Genomic DNA, 18,397 nt, shown 5'->3' on the forward strand with positions numbered 1-18,397 from the left:
GAGCTCTAGATGGGGTTAAAAGAGGTTATTAATTATAAATGACAACCGACATGACTAGCATTAATGAGGAAGCGCCATTTTCCCTTTAGACTAGGGGGTAAAGCGGCTCTTCCTCTTTGGACTAAAGGGGGGAGGTACCTCCACCCGATGAGCAATGTCCCATCTGTCAGAGGGAGGTGTCCTCGATCCCTCGGACAAGAGGGAACTCACCTCTGTAACCAACGGATATTGACCGCTCGGAGGCATTATAAATAGGAAAAGTTAATTAGCCTTAAAGGCAGAGTTAAGAGATTTCCAACAACCAATTACCATCGAGCTCAAACCTACTGGGTATCACCGTACATTGCCTTCCCTTTATCAATCTTTGAGTTCCAGGGAATCCCTTGTGTTGCTTGGGTCCCCACTTGGATACTGATCTCAGCACTCCTGACTCACGCGGAGTATAATCCTCATATCATCCTGAACCACTATCAACACTTGGTTAATTATTTTAAATATTACGAACTAAAATTTCTATATTTTTACTCATATTACAAGATATAATTAGTTGATTACACCGATAATGTCATACGAAACATAGCATCACTTATACATCAAACATTTTCAATATATGTACTGAGCTCCGTTTTCCATGCATGAAGTGACTACTTCTAAAATTCCTCTAAGATTGTCCTGAGAGAGGGGAATACAAATTATTTGAAGAAAAAAAAAGGAAAAATTGAAGCAAAATAAGAATAGAAAAGAAAAGAAAGGAATAAATAGAGAGATTTTTAGAAAAATGGGAGGTTAGTAGAGCATTTTGTAAATTTCTAGAAAATTATATGCATAAAAATTAAACAATAATAATTATGAAATGTAAAATAGAAACATGTTGGCTGTAATCCTATTAATCCAAGAAGGGCATGAAGAAAGGGGATAAAGATTGAGAATTCTATAAATTCAGAATTTGAAAAAAAATAAAATAAAAAAAAATAAAAAAAAAAAGAAGAAGGCAGAAGTCATGTTTAGAAAGATGTAATGCCTTTCATAAAGTTGATATTTTGTTTCAAAATTCAGTCAAAACACCTACACCTTAAATGGGCAAGTTATGGAGAACATGTTTGGTTTAATTATTTTTTTTAAATCCTAAAAACGCAGGTTATTTTTTATTTTTTTTAATAGCAGGTATTGATTAAAGTTGGATAAACTATATACATTAACCATATAAACTCAAAATCCAAGTCCTAAAGGGACAGGCCCATTGGCTTTTACCTTTATAAACTTATTGACTTTCCAGGCCCAATCCATATTCCTTTACAAACTTGCCTCTCCCTCATTTGTCCACCCCTTTCTCTCTGGTTCCTCGGAAATTCTCAAAGGACTAGCTCCCGAGTATAGCGTTCCAGGTACAGTTCTAGGGTTTGTGTTATTTTTGAATCATATATAATATTTATACTGTTATACACACAAACCTTTTATCTATGAGATAAAACTTTTACCATAAGAGGTTTCTGAATTTAAAAAAAAATCCAATTTTGGGTTGCGATTGGCAGATTTTATTATTTTCGCATTATTGTTCTATTATCTTATGTAAATTTTGCACGATTTTCTCTAATTTATTTTTTCGTTCCATATGTATATACACACATATGTCCGTGACAGTGGATGTGTGTTTCAAATTGTACGTATCCCGACTGCCCCATAACGAAAAAACCCAAAGTTTTATTTATGATGGGCGATTTCATTAAAGATGGATGTTTTGGAGGAGGAGTGATTTCACTAATGGTGATGTTGGTGGTCTTCAAGATACTTAATTTATATGAGATCTTATGAAGCAGTTTCATTGGGAAATTGAAACACTTGCGTGTGCAGTCCTTGAGTTTTAGATTGCATAGGGATTTTTGTAGTTTTAATGATTTATCAAGGATCATAAAGTTGTGGGGAAAGGGTAATTGAAGTTTCAGATTCTCCCGGACGGATCTGAAATCGAGAAAAGGAGTGCATATTAATGTGGGGTGATGTTGAACAGTGGTGGGTCTAATGTTAGTATATATATATTTTTGTTGAAGTATTTCATTCAGCTCTATTTTGTTCCACAAAGTAGCTTTATTGGATAAATTAAAGAAGCCACTTTACGTTTTTTTTATGTAACTGGATGTGCTATTATCAAGGGATTGATCTTTTTGCTTGCATACAAATATTGGAGAATTTAAAGAATTATTGCTCAAATATCATTTTTTTTTTCAACCCCAGTCTATTTTTTATTTTTTTTTATTTATTTTTTTCCCTAAATGAAGAAAAATTTATAGATAAAAACAATAAAGTACAAGCAAGAAATGAAGGCATACCCTCACTGCACAATAAATCCCTTTACAGGATTAAAAAAGAAGGATAGAGAGACCCCTATCAAACCAAACAAAACAAACTTAGGAAAGGACATCTTGGAGAGAAACCCCCAAGACATCCAAAACCTCCCAAACAATACATTTCAAAAGGGATCTACAACTTCTAACAACAGCATTATGGACCCTTCCATTCCTTTCACTCCATATAAAATACAAAGTGGCAGAAAAAAGGGTTTTACAAACTTTGTAACCCCAGTCTATTTTCATCCTTGAATTCCTTGATTTTGACGGCATAGATAAGTTGCTTCACAAATATGGCCCGATATAGAGCTAAATGGCAATGCAGGATTCGCCAAGTAGTTGGAACTTGAAATTTTGTTTATTCGAGTATATAATTGCCTCATTTGCTTATTAGCTTCTTAACTGTTGCCTTTGGTCGTTATTCAGCAATTAGGACATTAATGTTTTTATTTAAACACTCGTGTTTACCTAAAGCCGTCGAATTTAATGTGTATGTACTTGTGTAGGGAAGAACATGAAGAGTTTCCTTTTGCGAACATGGTATTGCATGAGCAATATAATATTCTACGGGATTATGCTCTTCATTGTAAATAGAATGTTGATGATTGGATCAAAAAAAGTTGGCCAATGGTGGAATCTTATTATTAATTGCTTGAATTGAACTATCTCTATTGTCTTCAACATTGCTTTATAGTACATTTCTTTACCACTTATCGATATTTGTGCCTTGATTTTTATCTACTGAAAGAAAACATACTTGTCTTAACAATTTCCTTGAAATATCTTGACAGGAAAAATGTCTGCGTTTGAGAATGTTGTTGGTGGGAAGCTGAAGCTAAAGGGAAAGGCCCTGGATGTGAAGGCGGGTGGGGTGAAGAAGAAAAAGAAACATAAGAAGCAAAATGATCAAAGTTCTCAAGTCATTGACAACGAACTTTCAGCAGGTTGGTTGTCTTCTCCACAGAAGCATTGAATATATGGAATCGTTGTGCCTACCTATAAGGATACATGCATTACTAGAACTTAAGTATACTGGTTTTTCAATATCTGAAAGTTATTTATAGTTCATGTGTGCATTTCCTGTCTTTATTGATGTGTTTTTGGCCTTTTTTTCCAATTTGAGTTGAATTCTGGTGACTGATCCTAGCTCGCTAAACCTGTCAGTTGGGTTTGAACCATTTTTTTAAAATTAGAAGTAATTAGTTCGTTTATTATGTAGCAACTATTTGTTTGAGGAATGCAACTGAAGTGAATGGGAGCAGGGAAGATGCAAAGCAAGATATGAAGGCTCTATATTATATTATTTGGATAGAACTCCCGACAAAATAGATAATCTGCTGTGAGAATTTAGTATCATGTGTTTATTGTTCATGATGCTGATGATGTAAAAATTAATGATCCACCATTTGCTTGATTCAAGTACATAGTCAAGAACCAAGGCTTGTGGCCTAGTGGCGGAGTCAAGAATTTTGTTGAACTTAATTTTCTATATTTTGAGTAATGTACTCCAATTAGGACTTAGGAAGCTATGCCTTTGACGAACATGCTTAGAGATTGTGGTCGACCATTTCTTGAGATTTTATGAGCCACCGTGAACTGGTATGAGTCATGAACTGAATGGCCATAGGTCTGCGATTGTTGATGGTTGGTGTTGTTAAGCTTGGTCTTCTATGGCCCTCGATTGAGTCTTGGTTATGAACCTGAGATTGGTCACGTATAACCTGCTTTGGGTTTTCTGTCTCAAATACTCTTTCCACCAAATTTTTAAATCTTGACTTGTATGATTTTGGCTGCAAACAGTAATGATTTAGGTGGTTTCTGCTTCCTGTGGGTCAACTTAGTTAAAACTTAATGTTCTACATTTTGAGCAACCTAGTAATTTTTCACAAAAATTAAATAGATCATGTAGAAATTTCAAATGACAACAATTTTGAATTTAATTAAGACAGTCTGAAATTATTGAGGTACTTTCTTTAAACTGCCCATGATGCCAGTCGTAACTAAAACTTTGGTGACTGGTGCAAGTGACAGTCTAATCATCCGAATTCAATCTGATTTGTTAAAGCAGTGTCTTGAGGGGTCAAAAGCATTGGATGCTGGACATGTGAACTTTTCTACTTTTTTTTTTTTTCCTCTCTGCTTGCATTTGATTTTAACTGTTCTTGAAATTGTATTGTGGTATTTCGTGTAGATGGAAGTGCAATAATATCGACTGATCTCAACGAGGAAAATATTAACGATGCCAACAAATCCAGTGGGGAAGGAAACGCGGCTTCTTATGATGAACATCTCACCCCAGCGGAGAGACGCTATATGGAGCAAAGGGAGCAAATTGATGTCTGCAGGCTAGCCAAGACAGCTAATAAATCACACCGTGATCGGATTCAGGATTTCAACCAGTATCTGGCAAACATGAGTGAGCATTATGACATTCCTAAGGTTGGTCCTGGCTAAATTTGGCTATACGAGTGTGATAGGGCCGAAGATGCGGCTTCCTTCATCAACAGTTCAAATATCATTTTGCAAAGAGTGCTGCTTCTGTCAGCATCTATGCATTATATCTGTTAAGGAATTTGCTGTATTTTGTAGCTGATTCGTCTATGTTACTCACTGATTTGGAAATCAAGTGAAACAACCTACTCTTTGTAAGAATTACCCTTGCATGAAATCATTGTGTCGTTCGCAGTATTGATGGGTCCTTGAAATCTGATGATATTGTACGCTGGGTTTGATTAAAACGTTTGTGTCCATCACCGTGGATTTGACTCATATTACTAGTACTTTTTCAATTGTATTTTTCTATTTTACTAGATGAATTATTTAGTTTATTCATTTTTCTGACACTGCAAAATGGCACTGCCTAGATGATGCATTGGTTGAATGGGTGGAAGCGAGCCAGAGGCAACTAAAAGTAGAAAAATAGCATCTAAAAGATTTTCTTTCTTCTTTTGTTTTTTTTTTTTTCCCGAAAAACAAGGGATGGTGTTATTGAAGTATCCAGTGAACATGTTAGATTTGTTGATTTGAGTCCCATCATAAATAGTGTTTGTTATTCCTACTTTTTTCGGCTTCGCATATATATCCTAACGGGACTTAAGAACTAGTTTATGTTTTTGCCTACTTTATGTTTTTGTGAAACTGTGATTCATAATATATATATATATTTTGTAGTTTTTAGAATTCTGGAAAACTTCAAAGAAAATAGTAGAACCAAATGCACCCTTAGTTATGGTGGGGTATGTCTTTCATCATAAAAGTTAGGCCAAATTGCACTAAATCCGTGCTATCAAACACTATTTGTTGTGCAACAGACACCCTCAATAAACCAAAAGTTGCAAAATAGTGTATAATGCAGCACATGACACGTGTGATTGTTTTAACGAAAATATCTCACATGCCCATTTTACTTCACAGAAGTAGAGTACTTATATTTTTGTCAAAACAATATGCATGTGCACCCTAGCACTTTTAACACCAAAATTTCCAATTTTTGTATGCCAAATCTGGGTAATTTTTAACTTTGGATAAATTGAGTGTATTTATTGTCACACACAAAAAATAATAATAATAAAAATAAAAAAAATAAAAAAATAATAGAGGGGTTTTTCACAACTTTTTGATAGCACAAAGGGGTTTAATGCTATTTGGCCAAAAAGTTGCTAAAAAATGTTTTTTTTTTTTTCGTTTAAATCAGGGCGTAGCATACCATTGGAAAGACAAAGAAAAATTAATGAATTTAGACTTAAGAATCGCATGATTCAGAGTCCGGATGGCAAAGATATCAAGTCCCAAAGTCGAAGGAAGGGAAACCCTATCCCGGTTCAAACCAAATCCTAACACTACTTCACTAAAACTTGAATAACTTGAGTTACAAATGGAATCTGAAGTTCTAATTGGTACCATTGAAAATCTCATTTCGACGCGGTCAGTTTAGACTCAAGAACGGACCAATTCGGACGTGTTCTACCATTCCCCCTTATTAGAATTCATTTTTGACCATTTCATGAGTTTGTGTTTGAGGTCAAGTTGTGATTTTCATGGGAATTCCTTCGGATTCATGTAGATTGTGTGAATGTTGCTATTGCGGTCGGTTGTCGAGACAGTGAGTTAATAGAGAATGAAGGACTTGTAAAAGTTGCAAGGGATGTTGTTGAATCAGAATCTAAAGAAATTGAGGTCAATGAGGCTGCTCACACCTTTGGATTTAGCACCCCTATCATTAGTTTTAATCTATGACAAATGATTTGCAACCCATGAAATTTCGATATACCCTTTAAGGTCGATTAAAGAAGTTCGTGGTACACGCCAATTAAAGTTGCACCTCAGAATCACACCAGCCTTTTTGTTTGACCACTTCATTTGATCAAATATGCCTGTTCCCCCATGCAAAACTAAATTGTGTTTCCCCTTAAGAATTTAATCTAATTAAGGGTCAGGTCGGCCCAACTCATGAGGCACGAGGCTCCCGTCATTGCCATAAGATGTATGCTTATGTCTTAGCAAATAACAAAAGGAAAAAAAACTACCAGTAATAAACTTGACACAGTAAATTCAAACAAAATAATGTGTCCACACCATTTGTCGCATCATCCAAGATACCAAACTACACATTCGTGAAGAAGAGAACTAAAACACAAACATATCAATGTTGAAGCAGCGCATAACTTATTGCCAGGATATATGTAAATAGGAATCAAAAGCCACATGACCTCTTATTATTCGACACTAAAATACAAAAATAAATATAACTAAACAAGCCAAATCAAATATAGACCAAACCAGCGCCGCATTGTGGGGGGCACATACAAACGTATCTCACCTGGTTTTTTCTTACAGCAAGAAATAAAACAGGATTACCAACTTCCCAAAAGATAGGACTTCCCACTCTGTGGATCCACGAAAATGTGTCAAAATCTTGATCATCGGGTTTCATCCTCGAGGGTCCGGAAACCAGTTGTCAGATCGTCGTAAAGCTTCTGGAATTTTGCCACAAGAGCCTCCTCCCCTTCGGCAGGATCCTCAAATTTCTGAGACCTGTAATTGTCAAATAGATTAATCAAACATGCTGCCTTGAGAAAACAGCAACTGAAAGGAATTCTGTGTCATTGACTGTGACTTCACTTACACTAATCGGTAGAATAGATCTCCTAACCGATGCTTGATAAGGGTGTAAGATATCTTCTGGCCGTCCATACCAGCTCCTCGCTCAACTGCCTGCAACGTCACATGAAGAAAGATTCACAAATCATTCATATTGAAAACAGTTTCTTAACGAACAGAGGAAAAGAGTTTGGCGCACAAAACTAAACCCAGCTCAAGTTTTGATCTGATAATTGTACATATGCTCCATCCAGTTGCAGTGAAGATGAGACAATTAACAGAAGTATTAAATGCTCTAGCAAATAAGTTTGAAGGTTGCAATTTCTATGTGATGTTTTCCTCTTGATATACTTCTAGATCGTGTATTGAAATAAGACACAATCATAATAAAAACAGAATTTATTTTTTATTATCTTAGAAAAGAGTTATTGCTTTTTGCAATGGTAAAAACTCGATCCATTGAGCATAAGAATGTGACTTCAGGTTGTGCAAATGTTGCCAAAAAGGTATCTACCGGTCCACCCTACTCGAAACCCCAGATCACCGGACCAACAGTAGACAATATCAATATTTGCTTCAAGAATGGGGGGAAGTGGTTATCAGGTAATAGATATGATATTAGATGCAAATGGGATATGGGGCAAAAACTTTAGACCATAAAGAAAAGAAAAGGAAGAAACAAAAAATATTGTACCTGATTGGCCAAATTGTAGAAATGGATTATATTGCGCATCATCCAAACAGATTTGTAGAAAGGACAGAATTTATCATATCTGACATACACAAAGTTTTAAAATAACAAACAAATTTCATGAGATGAGTCGATGGATATTAGTTACCAGTTAGTAGAGAGATTAAGAAATAAGATGCAACTTACGGAGTAAATGCATTCTGAGCAAGATAATCCTCCCTCAAAAGCTTTGCAGTCTCCATGGTAATCTTATCTGTTTCAGCTAAAGCATCCTTTCCAACCAGCTGCCGTAAGCAAAATAGCCACACTCTTTAAGTAGTACACACGGGAAAAGCAACTCTCTAAAATTATTTGCATAAAGTGCTACTAAGGGAAACACTAACAAGATACGAGTGGCACAAATTTTCTTTTAGAAAGTATAATATAATCTTAGTTCATTGCAGGAATAAAAAGAGTTTTACATGAGCAAAGCACAAACGCCGGATGCCATTGGACTGATTCAGGATTCAAACTATATTGGATACCACTTCTACAGCCCCACCAAAATACCTTTGTTTTTCTCCAAGTAGAATTTATTAATGCAAAATCGGATGCTCTCCAGAAGATTATATTCCTTTTTTGCGCAATATTTTGAAATCAAACATCCATGAAGTGTTAATACCACCCACTATTTCAGGTCTTATACATGGATCCTTCTCTTGTCTTTATGTAATGTCATAACCTCAGTTAAGCCCGTGGAAAGCGTGTATTATCACACAGCCTCATTACTCCAAAACCTAACCTAATCTTTCTATGGCGATCGTTATTTTCTAATCATCTAGCGAAATAAGCAGGAGAAAAGAAAGGAAGGGGGCAGCAGCTCCGTAATATGTTAGATGGATTTGGATCTCAAACCAATAATTCCAAGTGGGAAAGACGAAAGCCCTCAAAATGGTGGCCAAACCGATCATTTTCCTCTTTTCCTGATCTAAAACACTTCCATAGGATTTTTGGTTTAATCTCATATTAAATGTCATGGTGTAATAGGACATTAAAAAAAAAAAAAAAATTTCATACCTGGACAATTTCATTCAGGTCATCTTCTCTCTGCAGCACCTCACGAGCTTTTGTCCTGATATTAATAAAATCTGGATCAAATCTCTCATAGAAAGACTCCAATGCCTGCAAATACGAGAGAAATGAATGTAATGAATAGGTGGATGCAACATAGACAGTAGTGCTCAAGGGAGAAAGGCTAAAATGCTGCAAGGGTTCACATATTCAGAATTTTCTATTATGGAGAAAATTTTTAGAACGCACCGTCGAATACTTTGAGTAGGAAATAAGCCAATTTACAGAGGGGAAATGTTTCCTCTGGGCAAGTTTCTTATCCAGTCCCCAGAAGACCTGCAAAAATAAGTAGATCAATTTATAAAATTAAACCTTGAATGATGAAATTGTGTTGCTGCACCCATGTGGGCTCAATGTTATAGAGAATTTAAAAGAAGAAATCCAATTCAACAGCTGGAAAACTAACGCTTGGCAAATTTTACACACAGAATGCATGGTTCAGTGATGTGCGTTACCCTTGGGTAAACTATGATATACAAAAATCCACACAAAATTTCATCATTACCTGGACAATGCTGAGGGTGGCAGATGTTACAGGATCAGAGAAATCTCCTCCAGGAGGAGAAACAGCACCAACAATTGTGACACTACCAGTACGCTCTGGGCTACCAAGACATTTTACTTTACCAGCACGTTCGTAGAAGGAGGCCAAACGAGCTGCCAGATAAGCAGGGTATCCACTATCTGCAGGCATCTCTGCCTGAATGAGAAATAACAACACAGTTAACGCAAGCAGCAAGCTAAGGACAAAGTCAAAATTCAGATTCCATTGCAGTGTGCGGGCTAAACTATGCTAAGGAATAGAAAGTGCTGTTAAAAAATTGCAGATTCAAAAGCATATCATGAGCTGAATCTCCCCAACAGGCCCAGCCACGTGATTGTGACATTTGCAAGGCCGAAGGACAGTCAGTTACGAGAACACTGGAGTTGTTGAGAAATGTTTTCCCCAAATACTATATCAAACACAAGGAAACCTTTATCACTCGAGCCTCGAAGGTCCAAAATGGAAAGAAACAGCTGTTCATGGAAGCTTTTCATTCATAAACTACAAAACTAACACCTAGACAGCAGATGCATACAGAATGATACAAGCTATGGGTCATGCGCTATCCTATATATCATCCCAAAGAGATAGCTCCTCCTTCAACCATTGGTCCTCATTTTACAGATCAACAAAATCCAATTATTTGATCTAATTCATCCTGTCCTTGGACCGGAACTGATTAGCTATAAATACTATGGATGTAACCCAATTCCCTTTTACAAAAATATGTTCAAAATCACCCACTCTAACCACAAAGTATGTATGTACAAGAGTAAAGGATATAGAGAAGTGAAATGTGAGAGGGCGAGAGAAGCCAGTGGCACAAGTCAAAATGTAAGAATAACACTACTTAGTGCTGATATCATGAAAATTCTGTACAGCATCATGGGTTAACACACAAAATGGGACAACCCTGATACAACAAATTCATGAAAGTAACTAGGATAAAAGTTGAAAAACTCACTTATTAGCGTGAATGAAGAATTAGCATCCCAAAAAGTGATATAACATAGGAGATATTTGAAGAAAATCTTTTCCAGAACCAAAGGGAAAATATGTTGTTACATAGGCTAAAATCAGAACACTTACCAGTCGACCCGATATTTCACGCAATGCTTCTGCCCAGCGAGATGTTGAATCTGCCATCATACTGACATTGTAGCCCATATCTCTGAAGTATTCAGCTATAGTGATTCCTGAAAGCTCACAATCAAACAAATTAGAGTATTAAAGTTTAAATGCCTTTGCGGACAAATTAAAATTCTCACATGATACCAATATAAGTATTGGAACATGAAAGGGGAAAAAAATAATAATAATAAAAAAATAAAAAAATAAAAAAAGAAAAGAAAAAAAAAGACCTAATTAGTAACAGCATCCATGCATGTTCATGAAAATGAAAGTTAGCAGAAACTGGAACACTCGTTCCCTGGGTGCATAAAAAGCAACTTTGAGGAACGAAGTTACATGAACCATTTTTTAGCAGGCTGCACAACACGGAGGGACCTAAAAAAATGGAAATCCATTCTTACAAGATAATTTAGTCACCTCAAAATGCCCCAACAAAAGCTTTGTATACCCTTTCCATTCGTGTCCCCCAGTTAAAATTAAAAGAAAATCATGCTATATAGAAATTTTATACGTAAAGGAAGCAGTAATATTACTCATAACATATTATGAGCCCACATTGAAGAAAAATCATGTTCAAAGTTTATACAGCTAAATGTTTGAAGAGTTGAACAAGATTAAGTAGCAAAAATTTGTTACCTGTATAAATTGAAGCCTCACGAGCAGCCACAGGCATGTTTGAAGTGTTTGCCACAAGTGTAGTGCGCTTCATCACAGATTCCTCACGGCCATCAGGTAGTGTCATTGTCAATTGAGGAAAATCCATAAGAACCTAAATAGGAAATGTTTTCTATAGTGAACATCTTCAAAAATTAAAAATGGTGACTGATGATAGGGAGGGGGGAAAAATAACTGCATACATACCTCCGCCATTTCATTTCCCCGTTCCCCGCAACCAACATAAACAACAGTGTCCGAATTAGAATACTGCATAAAGACATTTAATTAAAAATTGAACAAAATAGAGAACACTTGATAACTACTGATGAGTTGCAGAATCTTAAATTTGGAAATATGCCAAAACAAGTTCACCTTGGAAAGTGCTTGACTAATAACTGTTTTGCCACAGCCAAAAGCTCCAGGTATGGCACAAGTCCCACCAAGAACTGAGGGGAAAAGGGCATCAAGAACACGCTGATACATAGCAAAGACATCAGAGACACCAAATCTCAAAATAAAGCAGCCATAGGTAAACATAAAATAAGAATTAGGCAGTTGAACTACTTTGCACATTACTTACCTGCCCGGTAAGAAGAGGAGTATCAGCAGCAAGCTTTGTTGCAACAGGTCTTGGTGAACGTACTGGCCAAGTCTACAGATGCGTTACACATTACCAACGTGAGATAAATGTTCACACATTTGAATATTCAGTTCACATCAAACTACGAAAGTAGACTGTAATTTACAGAAAAATAACCTGAAGCATAGTGAACTTCTTTTTGACACCTTGAAACTCAAGCTCTAACACAGTGTCCTGCATAGACATAAGAAGTCAATACATGCAATAAAATAACAATTTTAGTTTTTGCATAGTCTAAAACTTATTTCATCACGTCTTGAAACAATAACGCCAATCAAAATCTTCTTTCCTCATCCCCGTGTCTGAAGAAATTTCTTACTTCCCCCAAAAGATGGGAAAAGGAATTAAACAGCAAGGCAAATCTGATTATTGTTTAGCAGAGGTAATAAAAAACAAAAATGCATAAAAATTTTCATATAAATTAAAAATTAAAGCGAAATGGATAATGATGGGTGGGTTAAATATAAAATAAAAAATATATATTAAGTAAAATGGATTGGCTCACTAATATAAACTTAAAGTTCTATATCTATATTGGAAGGTGAATTTCGTATGAAACATATTTTACACAGTAGATTATATCATGAAGTAAATGGAAATTCACTGTAATCGGCAGGCAATACATCCACTGGGCCTAATTTGTAATTGTCATGGGCTATTCTTATAATTCATTTCTTCATTTATGTAGTTCAGCTCTCCTTCCTTTCCTTACCTGTATATATGCCTTCATTAGCTGAGGATTTCTCAAGGAGCTCCGAATTCAGAATCGTATGTTTCATTCACTCAAGAATAAAGATTCAGATGTTTAAGTTTGCAATTAGGGAATGTTACTGCTTCCATCCATTTTTGAAAAAAATAAAATAAAATGGGTTCTGTTTAATGACAATTTTCATGTAGGGTAGATCTGTTCAACCAATAGCATTGTTCTTTGCTGATAAACCTGCAAATCTGGACATTGCCTATTAATTCCCTAAAGCCATTTCATTAAGTGTCTGGAGGTATTCCTTTTAGCAAAATTTATAATTTCCCCAGAATCCTGATCCAAAGGAAAAGGGAAGGGTAGACATAGAAGGTGATGTAACTAATAAAGAAGAGGGGAAAACCATCAGTACAGCTCTTGTTAAGATGGGGCTACTTTCTTGACTAGAAAAAATGAAAAAAAAATGGCATACATAATATGTCGTTCTTCATAATCCCTTTTATTTTGTGGGATTTGCTTTGCATGACCTCCAAAGCAAACCATATCACAATTCGTGCATTACTAAAATTGCATTCTATATATCATCAACGGTATTGAAAACCAAAATTGATTTGAAAAAAAAAAAGTTCAAATAAACTCAAAAAAATGTTTTTGTTAATTGGATATACATGAAGGTAATAATAAAATATATCCATTAAAAAATTAGATTTGTCTAAAATAATTTCGACAATTTACTAATTTAGACTATTGTTGTCTCCAATAGACATGCATATCCACAGAACACAGATATATAAAATTATTTGCATATTTTTTTCCCTAATCAATGATTTGCATCTTTCATGATGAGATAGAGAGATGTTATTATATAAATGGCCTAGAAAACAATATTTTCTTTGGATAAGAGCAAGCTACATATAGGTATTTCTAATGTAGCAAAACCATAATACAAATATTGGAGAACAAATAAAGCGGCTACATAGGCTGATCAAAATGGCTTGACAACTAAGTTGGACAGACAAACCTTCAGCGAGTATTGACCAGGTGGAGCAATGTAGCAAATCTTTCCCATATTATCAGGAGGAAGTGCAACATGGTGTTGCATCAAGCTGTTCTCATGAACAGTCTGCACAGTGATTCATGCAAAAAATTAGACGAAATGTAATGAAAATAAATAAATGAGCAGACGCATGTGCCATTATATAAACAAATAAATAAAATTGAAAGAGCTCCAATTTCTACATATAAGTTGATTTCGATCGAACTTACAGCATATAAATCTCCACCTGTCAGGAGATCTCCCTCACCTGCCACCAGTGGATGAAGTCAATTTTGATAGGCATCAAGTATTTCCAATTTATATGACATTCATTCTGGTCAGCTTTAAACAATTATTGAGGAATGTTCTGGGTTACCTATTTTTTTAGGCTGGAACTCCCAAAGTATGTCTTTGTCAAGGGCTGGGACAGAGACACCACGAGGGATATAAACATCGCCAGATATTTTTGCAATGGTCTTCAATGGCCTCTGCATTAAAAATATATTGAAAAGGAAGTGAGAAAATGGGCCACCATTAGGTAGTGGCTCTCTTCAAGCAAGGTCTGAAACACAAAACTTAAAAATAAAAAATTGGCACTCGGATCAAATTGAGGTTGAGCGTAATGAACAAGTAGAGTTTTCACACACCTGAATACCATCAAAGATATTTCCCAATATTCCAGGACCCAACTCCACTGATAGAGGCTAGTCAATGAAAAAGTTATAGTTTAGTGCATTTAATGCTCAATCTATAACCAACCAAAAAAAGGGGCACTTTATAAAACATGTAGAAATAATATTACAAAAGTACCTTGTGTGTTCGTAGAACAGGGTCATTCACCATCAACCCAGCTGTTTCTTCATAAACTGACATGAGAATAGACAAGAATTTTAAATTTCAAAGTTAATTTTCTCTTAGTTTCATCACATAGCATACTATAACTAGCAAAAATTAGAAACAAAAAAATTGAGAGAGCGAGAACGAGAACAAGAGAGACGATGGACTACACATATGCAAACCCCAAAGTGCCAGGAAAATTACCAATGCCCTTACAAATGCTAACAATGGCATTATGCTAGGCCACCAGAATACACTATAACATAAATTAATGCATTTGAAAGTGTCCAAAAATAAATAAATTAAAAACCTTGGATTGTAGCAGAATCTCCTTCCAACCGAATAATTTCACCAATAAGGTTGTCATTTCCGACACGAACCAGTTCATACATAGCAGCCCCTGCCATTCCATCTGCAACGACGACTGGTCCTGAAACCTGTCAGACAACATGCAATAAGCACACAAATATAAGCATTTATGGTAGGTGATCATATTAGCAAACAAAAATAAAGTTGAACCATAGTTGCACCACAAATTTGTTGTTGATGAATATAACTGAAACAAGTTAAATTAATTATAAAAATAAAAGAACAATTGCTGAAACAAATTTGTTAAAGAAAAACCACCATAATCAAGTCCTCAGTTCAAGTGGCATTTCCTCCTCTCAAGGGAGGCTGAGGGTTCAAGTCTCCAAAGGGGCAATTGGTGGGGGTGCATGTGTGCGTGTGAATACTTACCTGCCAAAGAAAAAGCAAAAGAAAGAACAATCGCTATGGCAATCAAGCATTAAAATGAGTTTTGCTGAAAAACAAAATTTGTTTTCGCTGCCGAAGTTATCTGATTGCTTCTAATTTGATTCAAGTGAAAGGATCCAATAAGCTGCCCTAAAATGACCATAACCAGAGTAATATATATATATATATATATATATATACCAAGAGGCTTCAAAACATTTATTATGACAGTTGAATATTGTGACCAAAAAGATAGAATAATATAAGTTGAAAAAGTAATGACAGAGATATTAACTGGGTAGTAAGAATCCGATATTAAATTACGTATATAGAATAGATAATCAAACCTTCAATTACAGGGGAAAAAAAAAATGTTACTAACATGTTGTGTCTTCTCTGGTGGAAGGAAAGAGGGTATCAACAGGATGGTGGTATGTGTGGTGAAAACTTTTTATGATCTATATAAGCATACTATACTCGAGTAACTCAACCAAGTCCTACTGTTTCAGAAACTAATAAACAAAAAAAATTCAAATGAAAAACCAAAGAAAAAACTGAGTGCAGTTTAAAGCAGCAAGTTGCTATCTAAAATAGAGGGTGCAAATTCCATTCCCAGGCCACCATTTACAAAAAGACTTTTTAACTTTTAAATTCCCTACTTATTCAACCACGAAACAGAAATAGTGAGGATCACATAAGTAAAAAGTACAGATCAAAAACAGAGACAGAGTTCTCATAATAGCAGTTAGAATCTGAAAATTTCCACGTTATAAACACATAAAATTGAATGTGGAAAATAAATTGAAAATATTATTTTATATTCAACCAATTAAGTGTTGCATAACTGATCCTTACGCTACAGAAAGCCAACAAATTTAACTGAACAGCAATAAGCACAGTTAGAGCCCATAAATCACTCGTAACCCCAGTGAATCGAAGTAAATCACTAAAATTCAAACTAAATTATAAATAACAACGGATCAGGAAATCACAAGACAAAATTGAAATATGATAAGTAACCGCGCAAGTCAACGAATTTCTCGGCGATCTAACAACTGGATCAAATCCAATCAAAGTTTTCAACAGTGAAAACGAATATATATATAAACATATATCTGTGTGTGGAAAAGTAAGTACCTTGCGAACATATCCGTACTCACTCTCCTTCTCTGCATCTTCGAACGTTGTCATTCGAGCTCCGTACACCGACGGCATTTTTGCGAGATGGGCAGATCAGATGAGACAGCGAAGATCAAGGTTGGTAAATTTCAGAAGCACGTGAACTTCGAGTACAAGATCCGATCGACAAGAAAACCTAGTGTTTCCGATTTCAATCAGATACGACGGGTGAATGAGAGGGGGTATGGTACTTCACAGATGCGAATAACCAGAGAGGAGGAGGAAGAAGAGGAGAGCGTGAATTATGAATGATAGCTACTGTAAATATGGAACCCTTTTGTAATAGATTAGGAGAATAATAAGATGTTGCGCATACAGGATTCCATTATTACCACCAATCACGTGTAGCCGCGTCATAGGGAAAAAAATTGAAGAAGGGGTCAAACAAGGAACAAAAATATTCCATCTTAGTTGGAGTATTATTATTATCGGTTTAAATATATATATATATATATATAATTATATATATTATTATTACTATTTTTAATAATAAGGCAAACTAAAATTCACTTGTTGGAAGTTTGATCCAGTTATTTTAGGTGCACATGACTTGGATTATTTTATGTTTTAGTGATGCTCGAGTCGGATGGACTTTTTAATTTACTACAATATCGTGAGACCATTGCACAAGAGTTAACATTAATTGACTCCGTTTTAAAATAATATTTAAATTTTTTCTAATTTAAAAATGTGTAAGAAAAACAAAATGATTTTTTTAAAAATATATTAGGTTACATGGAATTAGTGCATTTAAATTAGAGTAAATTCTTTTAAATTGTGTGTATCAATAACTCATTCATCAGCGGATGATTCCCAGGAAGTGAGGGATGAATTTATTATTGCCTTCTTTTTAAAAAAATAATATTTTGTATGCACAATTAATTATTATTTTTATTGTCCTACCGTCCATAATACCTTTTTTATTTAATTTTGTATCCTTAATTATTAATTTTGTATCCTTAATTATTAAAATAAGAAAAATTTGTAACACCTGAGATTAATTTTTTTATATATATATTTTTGTCTCCGTGATGTTTAGAGTAAAAAATATTTATTAATTTTCTCACTGGTCTCATTGATAATGAAATTAACATAATCTAATAAGTGAAATTAGATGGTCCACCACTTCTTATCCTTGTTCCTTGCTGCTAATTTGAACGGCCTAGGTTAGTGGCGTTTTGTGTCCGCGCACTCGTTCATTTGTCGTTGCCTCCTTTACTAGTCTTAAAAGTCTCTCTACAAGGACACTCCAAATTTCGAGTGTCCTTCGCGGTGCTTGGATTGTCGAGTAACGACAAATGGTCCCATCTAATAGGCCCAAGAGCAAGCAATGATAGCCCAGGAGACATAATCAGTAGAGGTCTATCACCCGAAACCCAGTTGTTTAGGTCCTACAGGCCTTTTGGAAAAGCCCATTGTTTTCTCTTGGACCATTGATGTAATAATTATATTCTACATTGTTATTCAAATACAAGCAAATAACGTATAACATATTACATAGATCTTGCTTGTTCAACCCTATTTATATTGTTAATTCCATTCACGGTTGATAAAATAATAATAATAATAATAATAACTCATGTATTTTACAAGCTTTTGCAAATTACTAAAGAGGCTGTGTAATGTAGTGATATCTACTCTTAAACCAAAAATGAGAGTTCAAATTCTGTGTAGAGAAACACGTTTCCCTAT

At 35.1% G+C, this 18,397-nt stretch overlaps 2 protein-coding genes across 2 annotated transcripts; one reads left to right on the forward strand and one right to left on the reverse strand.

The window, feature by feature from the left end:
* Positions 1-1,276: 1,276 nt before the first annotated feature.
* LOC132284964 (uncharacterized) lies at positions 1,277-5,177 on the forward strand. The gene is made up of 3 exons (XM_059787108.1): positions 1,277-1,385; positions 3,137-3,289; positions 4,537-5,177. The coding sequence occupies exons 2-3, from the start codon at positions 3,142-3,144 to the stop codon at positions 4,797-4,799; spliced, it is 411 nt and encodes a 136-aa protein (XP_059643091.1). The 5' UTR covers positions 1,277-1,385; positions 3,137-3,141; the 3' UTR covers positions 4,800-5,177.
* Positions 5,178-6,987: 1,810 nt separating this feature from the next.
* On the reverse strand, positions 6,988-16,962 carry LOC132284963 (V-type proton ATPase catalytic subunit A). The gene is made up of 20 exons (XM_059787107.1): positions 16,664-16,962; positions 15,102-15,228; positions 14,765-14,820; positions 14,602-14,658; positions 14,331-14,442; positions 14,185-14,222; positions 13,940-14,041; positions 12,336-12,392; positions 12,159-12,230; positions 11,951-12,052; positions 11,783-11,845; positions 11,558-11,690; positions 10,880-10,986; positions 9,752-9,946; positions 9,436-9,522; positions 9,193-9,297; positions 8,323-8,420; positions 8,140-8,218; positions 7,471-7,559; positions 6,988-7,379 (listed from the first exon to the last, which is right to left on the reverse strand). The coding sequence occupies exons 1-20, from the start codon at positions 16,739-16,741 to the stop codon at positions 7,265-7,267; spliced, it is 1,872 nt and encodes a 623-aa protein (XP_059643090.1). The 5' UTR covers positions 16,742-16,962; the 3' UTR covers positions 6,988-7,264.
* Positions 16,963-18,397: the final 1,435 nt, after the last annotated feature.

This window comes from Cornus florida, unplaced genomic scaffold (assembly GCF_030987335.1).
Source record: "Cornus florida cultivar Cherokee Brave unplaced genomic scaffold, ASM3098733v1 CherokeeBrave_3.0.0_Hap2_Chr11, whole genome shotgun sequence".
Lineage (NCBI taxonomy): Eukaryota > Viridiplantae > Streptophyta > Magnoliopsida > Cornales > Cornaceae > Cornus > Cornus florida.

Excerpts from the sequence above, each read along its gene's own strand:
- LOC132284964 (XM_059787108.1), top strand. The coding sequence starts at position 3,142 with ATGTCTGCGTTTGAGAATGTTGTTGGTGGGAAGCTGAAGCTAAAGGGA. Across the intron at positions 3,290-4,536 it reads TGACAACGAACTTTCAGCAG|ATGGAAGTGCAATAATATCG; the intron begins GTTGGTTGTCTT and ends TATTTCGTGTAG.
- LOC132284963 (XM_059787107.1), bottom strand. The coding sequence starts at position 16,741 with ATGCCGTCGGTGTACGGAGCTCGAATGACAACGTTCGAAGATGCAGAG. Across the intron at positions 11,846-11,950 it reads TTAGTCAAGCACTTTCCAAG|TATTCTAATTCGGACACTGT; the intron begins GTGAACTTGTTT and ends GTCTTTATGCAG. Across the intron at positions 9,523-9,751 it reads CCACCCTCAGCATTGTCCAG|GTCTTCTGGGGACTGGATAA; the intron begins GTAATGATGAAA and ends TTATTTTTGCAG.